This window comes from Camelina sativa, chromosome 8 (genome assembly GCF_030686135.1).
Source record: "Camelina sativa cultivar CO46 ecotype springtype chromosome 8, ASM3068613v1".
Taxonomy (NCBI): Eukaryota; Viridiplantae; Streptophyta; class Magnoliopsida; order Brassicales; family Brassicaceae; genus Camelina; species Camelina sativa.
The window spans coordinates 1,612,592-1,633,129 of NC_141887.1; the positions used below are offsets into that span (position 1 = coordinate 1,612,592).

A 20,538-nucleotide genomic window follows, 5' to 3' on the forward strand; every position below is an offset into this window, starting at 1 on the left:
CTTGATATATGTTGCTGCTTTGTGTTCTAATCTACTGTTTAATTTCAATCTGAGAAAATGGGCCTGATTGGGCCTCTCATCAAACCAACTCAATGTCAAATTGGATTAGATCTGCGCCATCAAATTATCGGGCCGTTACCATAACGAACCGTGATATGTCTAACAAACTGATGACACTCATAACAATCCATAAAGTTATATATAAAACCACTAGTTTAGTTCTTCAAAATCACATTGTGATCAATGTTCTCCAAAATCATATTTATTGGAGGTTTATAAAGATCCCAACTATACTATTTCGAACTTGGGTGACCAAATTGTTGTAGATGGGATAAATTGTCGGCGAAGAATGATATACACATAAATCATTGGCAGATTCATATTAGATCGTTGATTGAGAGTTACAACAAATGTATGAAGGTGTTGTATTTTTGCAAATTTGTAATCATTCTATACATACTAAATTGTTTTGGTTCTTACCCTTCTTGGTAAAGTAACTAAAGTAGACTTACTCAACTCTCTTCTTCTTGTAACAAAAAAAAAAAAAACAAAGATGTCTTTTGTCTGACTCCATAATCACACCATCACCAAGAAGAAGAAGATCTAGGTCTTGCATCTATCTCTCTCTCTCTCTCTCTCTCTCTCTCTCATTACAATGGAACGAGCACGAACCGAAAGCCCTAGTTACTTCCGTCAATGGAGCGGTGAGTCAGGAGGTACCACCAATGCCGCCGTAGCTCCTTCTTCTCCGGCGCGTCATCACCATGCTCGATCTTCTTCCGTCACTACTATGTCAAACGTCAAACGAGCTCAAAACGTCGCTGCTAAAGCTGCTGCTCAGAGGCTTGCTAAGGTCATGGCTTCACAGACCAACAATGATGACGACGACGATGATGATGATGATGAAGTCGGTGGTGATGATTTAGGTTTCCGATATGGTGCTCCTCCTCCTCTTTCCTTCACTAGGAATGCTTCTTCCACAATTGCTAAACCTAAACCTGCTGCTTCTCCTGTTGTTCCTCCTCCCAAGATCGCTAGATCTTCCTCCCCTGCGGTAAAGTTGAATCCTTTTTTTTTTGGCTTTAGTAGAAACTAAATCCATCCAATTTACCAAATCTGTTTGCTTTTCAATCGTAGAGATTTAAGGAGATTAGTTCATAGTTTCTAATTTTGGAACAATGTGGGATTTTGATTTGATTGTTAAACTTGGGAATGTAGTAGTAGTAAGGGAAAACTATTTATGGGATGTGCTAATGGGGGAAACTGTTGTGGTGATTGTGAATTACACAGTTATCTAGGAACTCTCCAGCCGTATCTGTTCGCGCATCGCAACCGCCTGTCCCGCCGAGTAAAATGTCTCAAAGGAATCAAACTATACCAGTTGTAACTCCTAAGAATCAGCAGAGTGAAAAGAGGTGAGAATTGAGTTCTCAAAATGTATCTTGATATTACGACTCGTTTAGTTTGTTTTGTATTCATGACTTGGAACTGTTCGTCAATTGCAGGGTTTTAGCTGATATTGGTCATCTTAATGGAAAAGATTCGAAAGATCAGCATGAAGCATCTGCTCTTCGTGATGAAGTATATGCTGATTCCTTTTTTTTGTACTGATATTTTTATAGATGTATTCTAGATGGAAACTGACAGTTGCATTACATCACAGCTCGATATGATGCAAGAGGAGAATGAGAGTATTCTTGAGAAGGTATAAAGTCTTCTCTTTTAGGTTTCAATCTATTCCAGAGTAATTTGATTATATGTTTGAGTTTATGAACAGCTTAGGCTTGAGGATGAGAGATGCCATGAAGCAGAAGCTAGGGTGAGAGAGCTTGAAAAACAGGTAATTGGGACCAATGATAAACTTGCCTGTATGCATAACTTTTTGTTTTTAAAAATACTGTACTCACCCTTGAGTCAAACTTTAGGTGACTTCTTTGGGGGAAGGTGTATCCTTGGAAGCTAAACTTCTGAGCCGGTAGTCAATATCAATATAATTTGTTGCTAGGTTTTCGTTTTTTTCCTACTGGGTTGAAAATTTGAAATGCTTACATGAATGTGTTTTGTTTCATGCTGCAGAAAAGAAGCTGCCTTGCGTCAAAGAGAGGTATTTCAAAAGTCTGAGGCTACCTCAAGTTTTAGTATTACGTGGTGATTTTGTTTCAAAATATGAAGATGTTGTTCTGGCTTTTTAAATTCACCAATTCTCACTCTATGACAGGCGGCCCTTAAAGAGGCAAGGCAGAATAGAGAAGGGACTAATAAAGAGACTACTGCTCTTCGGTCTCAAGCAGAGGTAGGCTCTATTTTGTGCCCATGTGTCAAATGTACTATGAGGTGTTAATAAGACAAAGTGAAGAAATTTTATATTTTCTGTTTCACTTTGATTCAGAATGCAAAACTTGAGACCGCTGCTATAGTAGCACAACTTCAAGGAGCAGAATCTGAAGTCAACGCTCTAAGGACGATGACACATAGAATGATATTGACCCAAAAAGAGATGGTTTGTGTTCATGTTTTTGCACAGTCTACATATAAGCTTATGATAGTGTTTATGTAAGACACCTTTATACAATTTCAGGAGGAAGTTGTTCTTAAGCGATGCTGGCTTGCTCGGTATTGGGGTTTAGCTGCCAGATATGGTAAGGGGTAACAAACGTTCTTGCTTAATGGCATAACTAGAACTTTTATGCCATCATGAATCTTTGCTTCTTGACATCTGTGCATATTTGCATTTCAGGCATTTGTTCGGATATTGCTACATCAAAGTACGAATACTGGTCATCTCTAGCACCTCTTCCTTTTGAAATTGTGCTGTCAGCTGGGCAGAAGGCTAAAGAAGAAAGTTGGGAAAAAGGCAAGCAATCACTCAGTCATGTTTCTAAGATATTTGTTGTGATAGCATTCTATAATTTTGATTGTCATTTATCATTTCGTGTATTTATCTGTTGGCTATGAAAATATCGGACCAGATTCTGAGGAGAACGAGAAGAGGAGCCAGCTCGTTCAAGATTTAAATGATCTAACAGGAGAGGGAAATATTGAAAGTATGCTCTCTGTGGAAATGGGTTTAAAGGAACTAACTTCTTTAAAGGTTTATTCTCATTATCTCTTGCTTTGGTTCATGCATTAGCCCCTCTTTCATTTTTCTCATGGACTATGTCTGTTCTTTTGAAGGTTGAAGTTGCCATTACTAATACATTAGCCCAGCTAAGGTTGGCCAATACTGCTAGATTGTCTGATATCGGTGAGCTTCTTCTTGACGCCAATAATTTATGTTGCTTCTTGCATTAGCTATAAAAGGCGACTTTACCCAGGCTTCTAATTACACAATCAAGATTGTTAAGATAATAAGATAATAGTGCATATGTTCTACTTTATTTCTTTTTTTGTGTCGCATTTTTAATGGCTATGCTTCTTTGCAACTGAGGTATTTTCTGCTCGTCTTATTTCAGAGTTAAAATCACCAGGTGGTCCTAAGATTACGGAGGCACTGGGTAAGTTTATTTAGCTTATATCGCTGCATTTCTAGGTCAACATCTCGGTGTTATGAAATTCAATATATGGTGTAAAGCATAATCCACAAAATTACAATGAAAAACTCTTGATACTATATGACCATGAAAAACATAACTTTAGTTTCAGCTTTCTATGTTAACATTTCATATACTGCTTAATCAAAGAGTACAAACAGTTCTTATTCTTGAGGATAATTCTGAACTTCGCCTGTGGCCCTTTGCAGAATTGAGTCCAGAAGAGTCTGAGGATGTTCTCTTCAAGGAGGTACATAACTACAAGCCTTTTCTCTGCTTTTCTCTCATGGGATATTCCTTCATTTGATCTCGCCCCTTTTGTATTGAATTATGTTCTTCTATGTATCTATTGGAAATATTTTCGTCAGCTTAATCATGGCCTTTCTCCATTCTTAACATGAATCCTTTGGAACTTTTGGCAGGCTTGGCTCACGTACTTCTGGAGAAGAGCAGAATCCCTTGGCATAGAAGTGGACATTGCGAGAGAACGTCTTAGATTCTGGATCGGCAGGAGCGCACACTCCCCATCTTCACATGACGCCATTGAAGGTACAACCTAACTTACCAAGTTCCTTTTAGCCAGGAGAGGAGTACCCATACGACAAATACTAAATTTGTTGGTTCTAATTTTCAGTTGAGCAAGGACTAACAGAGCTAAGAAAGCTGCGGATAGAACGTAGACTGTGGGAGGCCTCCAGGTCCAGCCAGTAAGTAGTGACCTTGCGGACCTCGGGATCCCAGAGCAGTCATGTTACCTCAGCTTTAACAGTACTGTATATCATACATGCTATCTTCTGTGTGGTTTGAGTACTTTGCAGTCAGGAAAATGTTAATCCAGTTTTGCAAACATAAGAATTGTATTACACGCACTACTTTTGACATATAATATATCCACGTTTTCACGCTCTTACCACTCATTCTTGTTGGATTAGTATCCAATGTAACGTATCTACTGATACAGACACTAAATTCCACCAGTCACCAGTAATCATTACAGGAACACTTTCCCTCCTTGAAATGGTGAAACCTTCTGGAATCTCGAATAACGATTTCATGTCCTGTAACCAAAGATACATGCTTTGCAAACTGATGACAATCTGGGCATGCCCGAAGATTCTTGAACACCTTAATCGGTGCACGGGCATTACCATTCACCGATATCAGCCCAAATGCAATGGCAAGTCTCTCACTATGATCAAGAAGCTGTTCTCTTCTCTCTGTCATAGTACACTGAAACACATCACCTTCCATGAAACCGTCAAACTCCTTAAGCTTCTCATAGATCTCCCGAGTTTGTGGATGGTGTTTATCACCCACTATAAATCGATGAATCTTACCCTTTTCTTGGATCCAGCTGCAGCTCAGTTCCTTCTTTAACATCCTCTCATTCATTAGTTTCATCATGTCAGCAGCTTCTTCCCACTTTCCAGCCCAGGTAAACAGATTAAACGGTAACACATATCCAGCTGTATCTTCTGGTTCAAGTTGGCGCAGTTCCTCACCAGCAATCTTGCCCAGTTCAAGATTCTTGTGAGTCCAACAGCCACTTAGAAAGCATTTCCAGCTCATTGCATCAGGTTCAAAAGGCATATTCTTCATAAATTTGAGAGCTTCGTCTAATAGGCCTGCGCGGGCATAAATGTCGATCATACAATCATAATGGTCGATAGTCGGAGCCACATTATATTTCCGAAGCATCGTGTCTAAGTAATGCTTTCCCTGTTCAACAAGGCCTGCATGGCTGCAGGCGGTTAAAACCGCAATAAATGTAACTGAGTTTGGCTTCATACCACAACTCACCATTTTCTCAAACAATCTCAGAGCTTCAGAGGCATTTCCATAGTAAGCATGACCTGATAGAAAAGACGTCCAAGCAACAATGTCGGGGTTATCCATTGACTCAAAGACTTCATGTGCATCATCTAAGCATCCACATTTTGAATACATCGTTATAAGAGCGCTTTCTCCATACTGAGATCCAATCAGACTTCTTTTTATAGCATCTGCATGGACTTGGCCACCAATGTTGCAATCTGCGAGTACTGAGCATGCTTGGAATATGCTAGTATATGTGAACGAATTTAGAACCGCCGCATTTTTACTTCTCAAAGACTTGAAGGTTTTAACAGCCTCCTCAAACTGACTCATTTGGCAGTATCCAGAAATGATTGCACTCCAGGTAACATCATTTGGCTCACTGATTTCTTGGAATGCGCGGCAAGCAGACTCGAAGCTGGAACATTTGATGTAAAAATCGACAAGTGGAGTTCCAACCGAAACTTCAGATTCCAGTCCAAGTTTAGCAACACAGGCATGAATTTGCTGGCCAAGATTAAGCTCTTCAAGAGAAGCACATGCTTTAAGAACAACTGAAAACACAAAACTGTCCCATTCAACACCTTCGGTTACCAAATCAACAAATAGTTTCAAAGCATCTCTTGCTCTTCCAGCTTGAGTATAACCTACCATCAATCCCGTCCAAGCCACTGGTTTCTTCACCGCCATCTGATCGAACACTCGCTTAGCACCCACTAACCAACCACATTTCACGTACATGTTCAAGATCCCAATCTCTATAGAGGCGTTGCTACATAACCCAGTACGCATAACATGAGCATGAATCTGTCTACCAACGTTTAAACTCCTAGGATTCACCAACGATTTCAAGAGTGTAGTATACATAGAAGAAGGAGGCTTTTCACCTGAAGCTAGCATTCCTGAGAACAAACCAACAGCTTTATCCAAAAAACCTTGTTCAACGTAAGCAGATATCATCGTAACTCTCGAGGCTGCGTTTAACTCAGGCATTTCATCGAACAGCTTATCTGCATCTTCCAAGCTCCCGCACTCACAGTACATTTGTAACACACAGTTCTGAAGAAACACAGAAGGATTCTCGACAGCCATCCGCATGCGATCGTGTAAGAGTCTCCCATGAGATAAAGACCTTAAATTTCTGCATGCTTCAAAGAGACATTGGTATGTATATGGGCTAACGGAGACGCCAGCCTTATCCAATTCTTGGAAAAACTCAAACGCTTCGTTGAGCTTCCCATTCTTCGACAACGAAACCAAATGAAGATTCTCCACTTGTCCTTGCTTATGCTCGATTTTAACAGAGGAAGAAGAAGAAGAAGAAGAAGAAGAAGTGCTCGATTTCAGAGATACCCACGACGGAATCTGATCGAAATTTGAGTTCTTTATAACCGGAACTCGAGATGGGATATACGAAGACTGTACAGTGAGTATCGTCATCGTTGATGGAACAATTCAACACAAAAAAAGTTTACAGCTTTACGAGAACAAGCGAAAGAGAAGCAAAAATAAAAACTCGACCTTTTTTTTTACATTAATGGTTGATTTGTGAGAAACGACAACGTTTTCAAGTTTCCATCTTTGGCGTCTCTCTCGTCAATGACCTGAGGGTTGAGCCGTAAGATATCTCTCCTCTTGTTGTTTTAAAAACCTATTCATTTCGCTCGGCCTTCTTCTTCTTGTTCTTCCAATGGCGGCTACTAGGGTTCGGTGTTGTCATAGCAATGCACCTTTCACAAGATCGCCGCTTACCAGCCTTCGAAACTCGCCGACGCTACCGATTTCTCCGAGTCGTGTCGATTTCTCTGCGCTGAAGGGATCAAAGAAATTGTCTTTATTAACCATTGGGGATGGCTTCTCCATTAGAAGGGTGTCAGGTTCAGGCTGCAGAAACAACAGTGTACGAGCTGTGTTGGATGAGAAGAAGACAGATGCGATAACTGAGGTAGAGGAGAAGGGGTTCACGTGCGTGATGAAGTTTGGTGGATCGTCGGTGGCGACAGCTGAGAGAATGAGGGAAGTTGCGGATTTGATTTTGACTTTTCCGGAAGAAAGTCCCGTCATTGTTCTCTCTGCTATGGGGAAAACTACCAACAATCTCTTGCTTGTAATGCTGAAATGCTCTCTCCCTTTTCTCTGTTTTCTATTTAAAGGTTTGAACTTTTTGTTTTGAATTTCTCGTTTTGTTTTGTTGCTAGTAAAGGCGGGAGAGAAGGCTGTGTGTTGTGGTGTTTCTAATGCATCTGAGATCGAGGAGTTGAGCGTTATTAAGGAATTGCATCTCAGGTTTTGGTTTTGTTTGAAAAATATGATTAGTTTGGTAACCTTAAGTCTCCTTTCCTTGCTTGCTGTGTTGGTTTTGGTTTTGATCAAGAATATGTGTTTTTTGTTTTTTGTTGTTACAGAACAGTGAAAGAGCTCAAGATCGATCCCTCTGATATCTTGTGTAAGCATAGACCTTCCAACACTTGTAGCTTCATTTTTTTGCTTATTTTGAGTAGGCTCATAGATGTTTGATTGATGATGAATTTGGTAATATCCAAGAATCTATATGCATTACTGTTTTTAATATTAGATACATTTTGCAGCATATTTGGAAGAACTGGAGCAACTCCTGAAAGGCATAGCCATGATGAAGGAGTTGACACTTCGAACCAGAGACTACCTAGTCTCTTTTGGAGAGTGCTTCTCTACGAGGATTTTCGCTGCTTATCTTAATAAACTCGGTGTCAAGGCACGCCAAGTATGTCCATCATCATATTCTAGTACTAGTGAATTCTCTAAAATATCTCATATGGTTGACTAATTAGTTAAATTGATATCTTTGTAGATTAAGCTAGAAGTATTCAATCATATTTCAGTTTGGGTTTACTTTCGATTTAGAATATAGTATAGTTGAAAGTGTATACTCTTTGAACTGGTCAGGAAAATTTTGTATTAGTCTGGTTTTGGTTGTCAAAGAAAACATATTGGTCTAGTTTATCTTTTGTTTGCTACACTTGCCTTGGTTTGAGCTTTCTTGCACATGAACTTTGGCGACTCTAGTTGACATCTTGTTGAGATGTTCACTGATGCCCGGTTTGCTAACAAAGCTAAGTAGATTTATGGGTGATTACGTTGCAGTACGATGCTTTTGAAATTGGGTTTATTACAACGGATGATTTCACAAACGGGGATATACTGGAAGCAACTTATCCAGCCGTTGCCAAGAGATTATTTGAAGATTGGACGCATGATCCTGCTGTTCCTATTGTAACGGGTTTCCTTGGGAAGGTATTTCTAACAGCTTACAATCTACTGATAATCAGTTTTTTCATTCATGTTTCCGTGGCTTGCCTCATTTTTTTCGTATAATAATAGGGTTGGAAAACTGGTGCGGTTACTACCTTGGGTAGGGGTGGAAGTGATTTGACGGCAACCACAATTGGTAAAGCATTGGGTTTGAAAGAGATTCAGGTTCTTTTACAGCCTCAAAATTTTGCGTTTTCTTTTTAAATGTTGTGGACATATCTTTCAATTTGGATTTTTGTTTTTCCATTGATTAGGTCTGGAAAGATGTTGATGGTGTTCTAACATGTGACCCTACTATTTATAAACGAGCTACACCAGTACCATATCTGACATTCGACGAAGCAGCCGAGTTAGCTTATTTTGGTGCACAGGTCCTACTCTACTTGCATGCAATAATATTGATTCCAGTTATTAGAACTATCACATGAATATTATGTACAATGGCAATGCTCATGTGAAGAAATAAAATTGTTGCTGCAGGTCTTGCACCCACAGTCAATGAGACCAGCAAGAGAGGGTGAGATTCCTGTAAGGGTTAAGAATTCTTATAACCCTAAAGCTCCTGGAACAATCATCACTAAAACAAGAGACATGACTAAGGTATAGAGTCTCCTAATTTGTGTTCTTTTTAGGCAGCTCATGTGAAAACCTTTATAGAAAACCAAAATTTATACTTCTTTATGTGACAGACAATTTTAACGAGCATTGTTCTGAAACGAAATGTGACCATGTTGGATATAGCAAGCACGCGAATGCTTGGTCAGGTTGGCTTCCTTGCGAAGGTAAAATTTTGTACATCTTAATATTTCAGAAGTTCATTCTTAAGATTTCATTTATTAGCGCAATGTCAGAACGGTGTTCTGCTCAATTATTTAGTTTCTGTTGATAATCAACATAGCCTTTGTGGCTCCTTACTCTTTTATCCAGGTATTTTCGATATTTGAGGAACTTGGCATTTCAGTCGATGTTGTTGCCACTAGTGAAGTCAGTATATCTCTGACACTGGACCCTTCAAAACTATGGAGCAGGGAACTTATTCAACAGGCAAGTTCTAGTAGAATCCCTAACACTTTGATTTTCAATTCATATATGCATGCTTTTAAGGCCTTTTTCTCCTTGTCCTTGTAACAGGAGCTTGATCATGTAGTTGAAGAACTGGAGAAAATTGCAGTTGTGAATCTTCTAAAAGGAAGGGCAATCATCTCTCTGATTGGGAATGTTCAACATTCCTCCCTGATTTTAGAGAGGGTTAGATCTTGCCTCCTAATAAGATTACTTCATGATTCTAACGAAGAAAGATATATTTCTTTTGCGCTTCTTACGAAATTGTTTTTTAACTTTGGGCAGGCGTTTCATGTTCTATATACCAAAGGTGTCAATGTCCAAATGATATCACAAGGAGCATCCAAGGTAACACAGCTTATTACCGAACTCTTTTTACGTCCTCACCTAACAATTGTCTTGTTTGTTTTGAAATCTTGTAGGTAAACATTTCCTTTATAGTAAACGATGCTGAAGCTGAAGGATGTGTTCAGGCCCTTCACAAATCCTTCTTCGAGAGCGGTGACCTCTCAGAGTTAATGATTCAACCCAGACTTGGAAACGGTTCACCTGTTAGGACAATGCAAGTAGAAAACTGACTTGACAAGCTCATTGTTTGGTGTGCGTTGTTCTTTGTATTTCTTCCGAGTGTAGTATGTACGTTCGTCAAGAACTGCTTGTAGGCACGGGAACTACTACTGGCTATTCATTTGTTGTAAGACCAATTGTTGGACCATTTGCGTGATCAAAATTTAACCAGTAACTCTTTTAAGGATACAGAAAAAGAAATATATAGATGTAACTGCAGATGTTTAGATTGGTCTCACAGATATATATGGTACAAGAACATTAGCCTAAAAGCTGTGCAGTTGTGTAAGCATGTGAACAAGCTCATCACTTGAAGGCCTGTCTGCCGGAAAGTCAGAAAGGCAGACAATCGTGATTCTTAAAGCCATTAACATCTCATCTTCTTCCACTTCCTCTCCAAGAATACTCTTATCTAATGCTTCTCTTGCTTCCCCGGATTGCTGCAAATGTTTTAGCCACTGTCCTAAGGTGCCTCCATTTGCAGCCTCTTCACAGAAAGGATGGGTCGGGTCTCTTCCAGTTAAAAGAACTCCCAGTATCATCCCGAAGCTGAATATGTCGCTTTTGTCTGTGTATCTGTCACACAAGGATTTGCATTACCGTGTTAGTAAAAGAGAAGAATTAGCAGTAAACTCAAAAGGCCGTGGTATTGGTATTTGAAGCACCTGTTACTTTGAGAAGACTCAGGAGCAGAGTAGCAAGATACCGCTGTGTGTGAACTAGGCATGATCTTGGCCAATCCGCAATCAGCAAGCCGAGGCTCAAACTCAGAATCCAACATCACATTTGTAGGTTTCAAGTTATAATGAAGAATCTGTGTCTCACAACTGAAATGAAGATACTGAAGCCCTTTCACAATCCCAACAGCAACTCTAAGCCTAATCTCCCATCCAAGCTCTACCTCCTTAGCTCTAACCTTATTCATCACATCCTCAAGACTACCATTCGGCATGTAATCATAAACGAGAGAGAACTCATCAGAATCGCGAACATAAGCTCTTAAACTCATCAGGTTCCTGTGTCTTAGCCCAGCAAGAAGCTCAAGTTCCTTCTGCAACCGTCTCTTAACCGACTTGCTACTACTAGTTTCTGGTAAACCAACTCCTTCAAGAGAGCCTAGTCTCTTGACAGCAACCACTAGACCATTATCAAGCACCATCTTGTAGTATTTACCATTAGGGTCAGAACCAAGCAACTGAATACCATTACCAAGAGCAGCGTGAAGAGACTTAGGTGTGATTTTAGGGGAAAAAACCACAGGACCTTTGAGAATAGGCGTCTGTCTCATGTATTTGACAATGCAACGGACCAAGAAAGCTAAGAACAAGGCTGAAAGCAAACCGGTTAAAATCCCAGAGACGATGCTAACAACAATGACCTTGGAAGTGATTCTTGATTCGAGTAGTGTAGATGAACTTGAAGTTGTGGATAAGTGTTTCACAGTTCTTCGGCGACAATTTGTGCTTGTGGTCGTTCTTGAATTGAAGACTAAAAAGAAGAAGAGTAGGAGCAGAGTGATAGTGTTGCTATATCCGTTTCTTCTTCTTCTTCTTCTTCTTCTCTGCTCCATTGCTGAGGAATAAAAGCTTTTTTTCAAGATTAGACAACAAATCTGAGAAAACCCAGAAAGGTTAAAGAAGCTGTTCAAAGCTTTTACATAAAAACCCGGAAAAAGTTTTTTAAGTACTTTTTTAATTCTACAGTGAAGTGAAGCTCTCCTATCCTCTCTTCTTCCGAAACCAAAACCACATATATTCTCGAGAAAACCAATGAGAAACCAACAAGACAAAAAATGGAATCAAAACTCAAAATCTTCACAAAGAAGATGAATTAGAGAATATATCATTGGCTCACTCACAGATTCTTTATCTAAAAATTCTCTCTTTTTGCCTTCTAAGAAAGCTTAATTGTAAAAATAAAAATAAACACCCATAATTTTTCTTGATAAGGGGGAGACACAAAAGTATCAAACTTTGGTATAGTATGTCTGAAAATAAACCCTCCAAAACTCAGTTCAGAACCCAAAAAAAAAAACAAAACAAAACTATCCCCGAAACAGTTTCAGTTCAACTAATCCGAGTTAACCAAACACACACATGACACAACGCTCTCTCTCTCTCTATCTATAAGTCTCTTTTCAAGACACAGTATCTGCTAGACTGTGACCCTCTCTCCTCTCTCTCTCTCTCATCACAAAAAGCATGACCGAATCCGTTACTTACTGCCAAAAAAAAAAAAGGTTCCCGCCTTACTATGGGACCCACATTGTCAGGTGGTCGTGGTTAGAATGGGTCCCATGGGCCACGTAGACGGATGAAAGGGTAGCCTCTGCTTCTCGTTTGCTTTCATGAGTGGCCGAAAGCAAGACATCGAGGTCCGTGCCTCGAGGGAGAGAGAGAGCTGAACCCATTAAAAAGATCTCACCCGTTGATTGATTACGAGGTAAGTGAGATCTTGACCGTTGGATTGATGAGAGGCTCGAGAATTTGTACTACTTTTTTTGTCTTAGCGTGTGTGATTGATTACACAAAAGTGGTCTGAGAATAATTGCTTTCTCTTCCCAATCTTTCTTCTTTTTCCCCCTTTGTATCAAAATTATTTTATGCGGGAGAGAGTACTTTTTATTCAAAGTTAGGTCTTGTTTTCCTATCTGAACCACGTATTTATATTATTATCTTTGGGGTGGAAAAAGCTTAACTAGGGCTAATTCACTATTATTATCAAAAGATCTCAAAAAGTGTGTGAATACAATGGGAATAAGTTGACCAATATGTACTCCTGATGCCCAAAATTGGCGTTATTGACATTAACGCGTCATTATCTTAGTTTTGTTTGTATGGACAGAGAGATTCAAAAACCAAAATCAAACCATTCAAATTAGATAGCTAATGAATAATTTTATGGTTACCACCTCCTCCAGAAGTGAACAAAACCGCAAGTACTTTGCTTACAAGTTACAACGCATGACATAACAAACCTACTTAGGATGCTATATAGTCCCACATACACACAACACGACACAACACAACACAATACACTATCATTTCCCAATATGCAGCAGCATATATCCATCCATCACAAAAAAACATTTAATACATAACTTAATTTGGGTCTAAGGCTGTAGCCGTTCTTTAAGTTGTGATGGGCTCTTAAAACCGTGAAAGCAACGTAGCTCCGTAAGTTCTGTGCTCATGAGTCTCTGTCTATTTTTTTTCAGCACTGTCTGTGATTGTATCCGTTTGTGTCCGAAAGGAGAGCAAGGACTTCTGGATCAGTAAACTTGGACTCTGCAGCAATATCAAGAGCGGTTTTGCCTTCTACGTTCATAGCTTCCGGGTCTGCTCCCCTGTAAATTTCACCCAGTTTGTTGTAAAGACAAATATTTCCAAACGATTTAGGCAGAGAAAATGTTTGGGAAGAAGAACCAAACTCACCTAGTGAGTAGCAATCTTGCTATTACTGCTTTGCCTTTGAGAATACAACAGTGCAACGGCGTTTGACCACTTGAATCTCTGGCGTTTACATTTGCACCATATTGCAACAAAAGCTCTACCATCCCAATGTCTGCCTTCTCGCAAGCACAGTGAAGCAGAGATGAACATCCGCTTCCCTCTGGAGAAATATTTGAAGAGCTACCCGAGTTTCTATCCAGTAACTCATTCCTTAATCTGAGTAGAACATCTTCACGCTTCGGCCTTTCTGGTACTAATATTACTCTTGAAAGTGTTAACGAAGAGCTGGAAGATGATTGGTCATACACAAAATTCACATCCGCGTCACCATTGACAATTAGCCTATAAACAGCCTTTTTATCACTGCCACACACTGCGTCCCACATTTGTTGTGCAATTGATTGCGGGAAATCACAGTCTCTCGATCTCCGAACAAATAGCTTCTCTGCATACTGTGAAATACAAACAAACAAATAAAAGAGTTTGAATGAGCTGTTCTGAACATTGCATATGACAAAACAAAGAGACAACACCGTGATATATCACAGTATGCACTCGCTCTATAAGGAAACAAATATAGGGTAGAAGCTTAAAAACCTTAGCTTGTATATACTTCTCCTTGATAGAGATCATATCAGCATAGCTGGGTTTTCCAGTGACCATGACCCTGGATTTATCCGACCTGCGCATATTTGATGAAGTAAATTTAAAACTGTAATGTCTATGTGATCAAAAGTTGCCATCACTCTGAATAAGAAAGCAAAATTTTCAATCATAAATGGAGTTTTTACCCAGTTAAGCCTGGGTCACCATGAAAGGCACTCCTTGAATGAAGTAACTCCTCCCAAACTGTGTTTGCGAAAGTATTTCCAAGAGCTTGGAACAAACTTATAACAGATGGCTCCCATACTTTCACGTCGAGAGTGAGAGACCTAACCTGTAGAATTGCCCGATAGAATGATGTCAAACTGAAGGTCGAGCCATCCAAAGTTCAAATTCTGTCACATGCTGTATTGCTAATGAACATCAAGGCTAGTGTCCCTTTAAAATTCTAATGGACTTCTTTGCTTCCTTCCATGAGTTGGTTGTTATATTGCAAGCAATTAAGAGTTTTGGTGATTTACCTTAGATATATGCACACCAAGATTACGGTGAACACCAGAACATTCAATACAGACAAGAACCCCAAGATTTAAAGACGCCCAGTCTGGTTCTGGAGCTCCACAATCCGCACATTTCTCATTCCCACAGACCTTTCGTAACGCATCAATGGGCTTCTCACCCTTTCTAATAGACCGTTGCGGCTGAAAATTTCTTGACGGCCTTTCATGGTACCCTAAAAAGCTCCTCTCACATGCAAATTCATCAGTAGTAGGATGATCATATTCAGAACTTTCATAAGAGCTACTTTCACTAGCAGATCGATGGTGACCACTTCCCATGGGACTACCAGGAAGACGCTGAAATGTAGTTTTAAGGACAATCACCTAAATTGCATTGAGATTTACTATGAGCCTGGTCAGGCAAAGGAATAATGATTATACTTACCTGTTCAGGGACCTGAGAACTAAGTAGCGATGCAATAACCCCTGTAATCTTTTCTATCCAATCCATTTGATCGAGTGCACTCTCAGCCTGCACTGACAAACATAAGTAAACACTGAGTGAAAACTATAAAAATATAGGCAAACATGTAAACAATAAAAGGTTTAAGGCAGTAACAAACACTCTTGAGTCAAACCTGCAACGTGTAGTTTTTTGTAGGTGAAATGATCCTAAAACAAAACCTCAGATCTGATTGATCAGCGTCGACTTTAATCGTTGAGGTGAGTAAGTTCACTGTATGACGAGCTACAGACTTCTCATCATGGACACCACCATGTCCATGACTATTCGAAGAAAGCCACCTACTAAGAAGTCCAGACCCAAGCTCGGAGCTATTTCTCTGTCCAGAAAGCTGGCTGCCAGACCCCTAAACATCAAATCATCCAAGTCAGAGTGTGCAAAGAAATGAGTCAAACAACAGACCGTTTGCATAATTCTGCTTCTTTTTTTCAAAAAATAATGAAAGATAAATATAAATACAAAACTCACAGATGGTTTGCTACACTGTTTTCGGTAATAATACAGCATTCCCCGGCTGTCAAGAACAAAAAACCGTCTTTTCCAGTCTCCTCTCAGATTTGAAGATCGTTTAGAGAGATAACCTTGCCTTATTGTTTGCACCTGAAAGCACCAAGAAATGTTAATAGTACTCTATGGAAGATATGGCATTCATGTGTAAAAGACATTGATACCTTCCCCCTTGCAGCAGATTGCATAACGGCATCTATCATTTTGTGAGAGCTTCGACCTATCGCCTGAATGCCATCTCCATTCGGTGATCCATTAGAACCATTTGAACCCCACCTGCTCTCTCGATCAACCTGTCTTTTGTACTCCTGCATCTTTTCATTAAGTGCTGCTTGTTCATAATTTGATCTTTCTCTGGATTGTTGTGCATAGGTCAAGACCTGCAAAAAAAAGAATTAAGGTGTAACTATCTCAGCTTTCAGGGTGAAGACTCATACGTAGTCTTAAAAGATAATTATAAACTCAAAATGTTCAGGGATCTATTACTTGAAGAAAATAAAAATCAAATTTAGACCAACCTGATTGATATATGGTTCCATCTGATGCAGTAATTCGTAACCCTGAAAGCACCCACATTCAGATTTTGACACAAACCTTTTTAAACTATTTTACAATTCTGAAGAAGCATAACAAACTTACCTGTTTGAAATACCGAAGATGAGCATCCATCGTTCCGCTGACAGCTTCCAAAAATTCAAACCTTTTCTTAGCTTCAACATTTGAAAGAGCAGTCACCTGATCATTAATTAGGGAAGCCAATAAATATAAGATTACTTCAACAATAACATGGATGTGACAGTACGTATATGACTTGCAAATTAAAATCAAAATCAAACGAAGGAAATTTACAAGGTTGAACCGAGCTTGCTCAAACATAGACCTCGAAGTGTGAAGTTCCTGTTAGTGTCAAAATATGTTAGTTATAACATAGGGAAACAAACTATACATGGTACTCAAAAGTATGCACCATACCTGTTCTAAAGCAGCAGCAACGTCACTTTTTGTACCTTTCCTCAAAGATAAAAACTTCTCACGGGCCTAAAGCACAATAGGAAGTTAAATTAGTTAATCTCCAGATAAGCATGGACCCAATTGTTACGAAACAGATATCATTATACTTCCAAGCTACAAATTTAGTACTTAGTAACAGTTAGTGCTCAGAAAAGTAACACGAATGAGAACTAGCTAGGTTTTGAAGATTTATACACAGCCTACAAAAGCAACACACATAAAATTCCTCCCTCCATTATCCTAGCCTAGCCTTCCTCCATTAACGAGGAATGATTCAGAAATGATTATTGAGCTCAACCCAATTTTTTTGTTGAAACTTTTCAAACAGATATTACATCTAGTCTAGAAAAAAAAATGGGATGAGAATTTCTGGTCTTTCCAAACTTTTTTTTGTAGTGCAAACCATGTTAGCAGAGTGGGAGGGAAAAAAACGAAAAACCCTTGACAAAGGGATACCTGATCGTAGGTAATGCTAGCCTTGTCAAAGCGCTTCCGAGCTTCCTGTGACAAAAATGATCTCTCATGATCCATATCCAAATATAACCTTGCCAAGCTATCTTACTTGAACAAATAGAAGAAAGATATATCTAGACTAGCACAATGTAAAGGCAGACTCAAGAAACTTAATTATATCTTTCGAATTCCTTGGACCTTCTCAACAATAGTAACCTCAAAAACTATTTTAAAATATATATTGTTTGGGGAAGGTTGACTACCGGAGTGCAGAAATCCCAAAGTCAAACAAGAAAAATTAAACATAATCCATATTAGATTAAATGCCTCCTGGGCCCTGGCAGGTCTTCATATTTTTTCCACTCATACATGGCAGGATGTATGTCCTTCATTGTTTCATAGATATTTTAGTTGGTACTAATGGCCATCATAGTTTAACTACAAAAAAAGAGAGATGTTGCCAAGAAGAAAGTAAACATCTTGTACCTTAACCTCATGCAAGTCCATATTGGCAAATTGAAGTAATCTGTCATTCAGTATATGTTCCACCTGACAATGAGAATTCATCAAAATTGAAACCTGAATTGAAAAGACTTGATCTGACCTAAACATAACAATTTCTTAAGGATAATGAATCTATATAGCGGCAACTTTTGCTGAAGGATAACAGAATTATCCTACGTTGATACCACAGAGGCGTTATCAGAAATGGAGAGAGCGTGAACAGTAACAATACTAACATACCTGTGACCGAAGAACTTCTTTATAAGTCCCAATTTCCCTCAGCGCAATTGTAAATTTCGTCATTACAGGTCCTGGCACATTAAGTTAGAGTTTATCAGCACCTGTTGATGAAACTAGTCTTTTCCAATTCTTAACTGAAAATATTCCCACCATAACCTGTGAATCTAACAATCCTAGCAAAAAGAGAGCGGAGAGAGCAAAAATAGGAACAACAATTTCACTCTTTTCAAAATCTCAGATGACAAGTAGGGGCAAAAAGAATGGGGATAAAGAGACGATATGCTACTGCGAGTTTCCATAGGCAATGTGAGATCAGTCATACCTCCAAAAGCAACACTAATTGGATCATTATGGCCTCCACCAAATGTTTCAAGTGCACTTGCGAAAGCAATGTCCCCATCATATGCCTCGCCTAGCCCTTCACTGTAACAAGAAAAAAGGATAATCTGTCTCTGTTAAAAGATATGTTCTCATGTTTCTTTAAGCCAGAAGAAATGTAGAGCTATAATTCTAAATTTGGAGCATACGTGTATTTCCGGCATCCTTTGTAAAACTTGAGACTTCTTTCCCGCAATATTTCTGCACTCTCCTCCATGCTTTGTAACTGTTTCAGAAAAAGATATTCATGTAAGCACATAGCTGGAAGGCAAAGTACATAACGCGAACATCAAGACACAATCCTTTGTCAAAGAAACTGTATGTAACTATGGACAACCCAACAAAACTTAGTGATTTAGGCACACCGGATTGGAGCTACACTAAAGGAACTACTTCCTTTACATTTAAGTTGGAAAAAAACTTCTGCTCCTTCTCTTGTGCCCATTAGAGTATATATATATAGCAGATGTCAGACTAAAAAAGTGAGCATGGGAGTACTAGCTAAGTGGACACAAGTGTATCAGCCTTGCCAAGAGTCAGAGACCAAAACATGTGAAGTGGATCATAAAGTCAATTCACATTTCACCAGCAAAACAAGGCAGAGCGCGAATATAAGGCAGTCCAGTCAAAATAATTAAGCCAAACCAATTTCTCAGTGACACAAATAAATTGAACCTTCCACACTAAATTTGGGGGTATAAATGTCGGTGAATACTAGAAAATTCCAGACATAAAACATCCAAAAAAAATTGTATCTGTTCATAAATTGAACCTAGCTAGCACACTAAAAGACTGAACAGATGAGGACAAGAAACAAAGACAGGAAACGAAGCAAAGATAAGTAGAAGAAACAAACCTGTTTGCGGAACATGGGAGAGTCATCAAGCTTGGTGAAATGCATTTTGAGCAAATTCTAACTTCTTCTTCTTCGACAACAAACAGCAATTAACATCCCACAAACAAAAACAAACACAAAAACTAAAAACCAAAAACCTAAAAGCTAAAGACCCATCACTTTTTTTTTTACTCACACAGAGGCCATAAAACGAAGAAACAAAAAAAAAACGTGAGATCCTCTACTTCCAAAAGCTTTCCCGAAATATCAAAGAAACCAAACAAAACCCGATGATCTTACAAAAAGTCTCGAGCCTTGTGTTTGTGTAAATTTCGAGTTTGGTTTTTTTTTTTGTTTTCTCCTCGCGAAATCGAGAAAACAGTAAAGAGGGGGGGGATTTGTGATTTTTAGGTGAAGTGTCTCGGGAGAAGAGAAAAAAAAAAAAAAAAAAAAAAAAGAGAAAGCAAAAAACTTCACACCGTAAAAAATTTAACCACAAAAAGACGGCGAAAAACTATGCCGTTTTAGTTACCGCCGGAGATCGTGTAAAGGTTGGTAAGATACGACGCCGTTTTGCAGAGTGTGTAAAAAATAATTATAAAGAGAGGTGAGGAGAGGGGGAGACTGAGACTGTGCTTTGCTTTCTCTCTGTAACAGTCGTCGTGGTCATCTGAGAGAAACAAAAGGACTTGACGCTTTTCTCCACGCTCATTCTTTGCGCGTGTTCGATTGACAAGAGTGAAACTCCACATGCGCGTGTAACGTACGTGAGGCTCTCTTGAGTGGGTTGTTTTAATAAGAGTGTGGGACCCGTTATCTGGTTGCTTCTCCATTACCTTTTGTTCCGGAGAGACAGAGAGGTCAGTGGGGTATAAATGATTCCTTCTTTTTTTTTTATATTCACATTTTTATATGAAATTTAAAACTCTTTATTATTATTATTAGTGTGTGGAAACAAAAACAAAACAAATTGTAAAGCAAAAAGAAAAGTGAAATTTTGAAGAAAAAAATGGACACGATGATCTTATTACTTTTATTTATTTTTATTTTTCAAACTTTACAGTCGCATATGATAATTAATAGTATTTTGTTGGATTCAAAATCCCCCATTGTTTTAGTTTAAACAATGTATATCATCATCTCTCTTGACTCTTGTCCAGAGCTAGTAGTACAAGATTTGTTTATTCATTCATCATTACTCATTTATATTCTCTAACCAAGATCGTGTTATATCTATGTTTTAAGATTTTGTTCTAACTGTAGTTTT

At 38.9% G+C, this 20,538-nt stretch overlaps 5 protein-coding genes across 6 annotated transcripts; 2 read left to right on the forward strand and 3 right to left on the reverse strand.

Annotated features, from left to right (window-relative positions):
• Positions 1 to 228: 228 nt before the first annotated feature.
• Positions 229 to 4,440, forward strand: LOC104705575 (coiled-coil domain-containing protein SCD2). The gene is made up of 17 exons (XM_010421597.3): positions 229 to 1,054; positions 1,291 to 1,415; positions 1,506 to 1,581; positions 1,664 to 1,705; positions 1,778 to 1,840; positions 1,926 to 1,975; positions 2,077 to 2,104; positions 2,219 to 2,293; positions 2,390 to 2,500; positions 2,579 to 2,639; positions 2,738 to 2,854; positions 2,970 to 3,091; positions 3,175 to 3,244; positions 3,453 to 3,494; positions 3,740 to 3,780; positions 3,953 to 4,079; positions 4,165 to 4,440. The coding sequence occupies exons 1-17, from the start codon at positions 656 to 658 to the stop codon at positions 4,239 to 4,241; spliced, it is 1,626 nt and encodes a 541-aa protein (XP_010419899.1). The 5' UTR covers positions 229 to 655; the 3' UTR covers positions 4,242 to 4,440.
• On the reverse strand, positions 4,369 to 6,785 carry LOC104705574 (pentatricopeptide repeat-containing protein At5g13270, chloroplastic). The gene has a single exon (XM_010421596.3). It carries the CDS (start codon positions 6,783 to 6,785, stop codon positions 4,509 to 4,511), a length of 2,277 nt encoding a protein of 758 aa, XP_010419898.2. The 3' UTR covers positions 4,369 to 4,508.
• LOC104705577 (aspartokinase 1, chloroplastic) lies at positions 6,509 to 10,466 on the forward strand. Its single transcript, XM_010421601.2, has 13 exons — positions 6,509 to 7,452; positions 7,549 to 7,631; positions 7,751 to 7,791; positions 7,934 to 8,088; positions 8,469 to 8,618; positions 8,706 to 8,801; positions 8,891 to 9,007; positions 9,117 to 9,236; positions 9,326 to 9,418; positions 9,564 to 9,680; positions 9,768 to 9,884; positions 9,984 to 10,046; positions 10,121 to 10,466. The coding sequence occupies exons 1-13, from the start codon at positions 7,036 to 7,038 to the stop codon at positions 10,274 to 10,276; spliced, it is 1,725 nt and encodes a 574-aa protein (XP_010419903.1). The 5' UTR covers positions 6,509 to 7,035; the 3' UTR covers positions 10,277 to 10,466.
• Positions 10,451 to 12,903, reverse strand: LOC104705576 (inactive leucine-rich repeat receptor-like protein kinase CORYNE). The gene is made up of 2 exons (XM_010421598.3): positions 10,931 to 12,903; positions 10,451 to 10,841 (listed from the first exon to the last, which is right to left on the reverse strand). Exons 1-2 carry the CDS (start codon positions 11,833 to 11,835, stop codon positions 10,532 to 10,534), a joined length of 1,215 nt encoding a protein of 404 aa, XP_010419900.2. The 5' UTR covers positions 11,836 to 12,903; the 3' UTR covers positions 10,451 to 10,531.
• A 211-nt stretch (positions 12,904 to 13,114) lies between these two features.
• LOC104705578 (ADP-ribosylation factor GTPase-activating protein AGD3) lies at positions 13,115 to 19,977 on the reverse strand. Of its 2 annotated transcripts, none has more exons than XR_015563923.1 (19): positions 19,293 to 19,935; positions 18,586 to 18,662; positions 18,381 to 18,481; positions 18,059 to 18,129; positions 17,801 to 17,863; positions 17,318 to 17,362; positions 16,823 to 16,888; positions 16,700 to 16,747; positions 16,490 to 16,585; positions 16,369 to 16,410; positions 16,015 to 16,230; positions 15,812 to 15,943; positions 15,459 to 15,689; positions 15,266 to 15,357; positions 14,842 to 15,177; positions 14,509 to 14,654; positions 14,315 to 14,399; positions 13,700 to 14,169; positions 13,115 to 13,611 (listed from the first exon to the last, which is right to left on the reverse strand). XR_015563923.1 is itself a non-coding variant. In XM_010421602.3 (19 exons), the coding sequence occupies exons 1-19, from the start codon at positions 19,335 to 19,337 to the stop codon at positions 13,479 to 13,481; spliced, it is 2,490 nt and encodes an 829-aa protein (XP_010419904.2). In that variant the 5' UTR covers positions 19,338 to 19,977; the 3' UTR covers positions 13,115 to 13,478. The 2 variants fall into 2 exon arrangements, 1 of the variants encoding a protein (XP_010419904.2); XM_010421602.3 differs by having other exon boundaries at positions 15,266 to 15,352; positions 19,293 to 19,977.
• Positions 19,978 to 20,538: the final 561 nt, after the last annotated feature.

What these genes read in the sequence shown, in the direction of transcription:
- LOC104705575 (XM_010421597.3), top strand. Translation starts at nt 656, where the DNA reads ATGGAACGAGCACGAACCGAAAGCCCTAGTTACTTCCGTCAATGGAGC. An exon ending in AATCAGCAGAGTGAAAAGAG is followed by an intron (nt 1,416 to 1,505) that starts GTGAGAATTGAG and finishes CGTCAATTGCAG; the next exon opens with GGTTTTAGCTGATATTGGTC. An exon ending in TTCACATGACGCCATTGAAG is followed by an intron (nt 4,080 to 4,164) that starts GTACAACCTAAC and finishes TCTAATTTTCAG; the next exon opens with TTGAGCAAGGACTAACAGAG.
- LOC104705574 (XM_010421596.3), bottom strand. Translation starts at nt 6,785, where the DNA reads ATGACGATACTCACTGTACAGTCTTCGTATATCCCATCTCGAGTTCCG.
- LOC104705577 (XM_010421601.2), top strand. Translation starts at nt 7,036, where the DNA reads ATGGCGGCTACTAGGGTTCGGTGTTGTCATAGCAATGCACCTTTCACA. An exon ending in CTACCAACAATCTCTTGCTT is followed by an intron (nt 7,453 to 7,548) that starts GTAATGCTGAAA and finishes TTGCTAGTAAAG; the next exon opens with GCGGGAGAGAAGGCTGTGTG. An exon ending in TAACGGGTTTCCTTGGGAAG is followed by an intron (nt 8,619 to 8,705) that starts GTATTTCTAACA and finishes GTATAATAATAG; the next exon opens with GGTTGGAAAACTGGTGCGGT.
- LOC104705576 (XM_010421598.3), bottom strand. Translation starts at nt 11,835, where the DNA reads ATGGAGCAGAGAAGAAGAAGAAGAAGAAGAAGAAACGGATATAGCAAC. An exon ending in GAGTCTTCTCAAAGTAACAG is followed by an intron (nt 10,842 to 10,930) that starts GTGCTTCAAATA and finishes CTTGTGTGACAG; the next exon opens with ATACACAGACAAAAGCGACA.
- LOC104705578 (XM_010421602.3), bottom strand. Translation starts at nt 19,337, where the DNA reads ATGCATTTCACCAAGCTTGATGACTCTCCCATGTTCCGCAAACAG. An exon ending in AGCAAGCTCGGTTCAACCTT is followed by an intron (nt 16,586 to 16,699) that starts GTAAATTTCCTT and finishes ATTAATGATCAG; the next exon opens with GTGACTGCTCTTTCAAATGT. An exon ending in AACAGTGTAGCAAACCATCT is followed by an intron (nt 15,690 to 15,811) that starts GTGAGTTTTGTA and finishes TTTGATGTTTAG; the next exon opens with GGGTCTGGCAGCCAGCTTTC.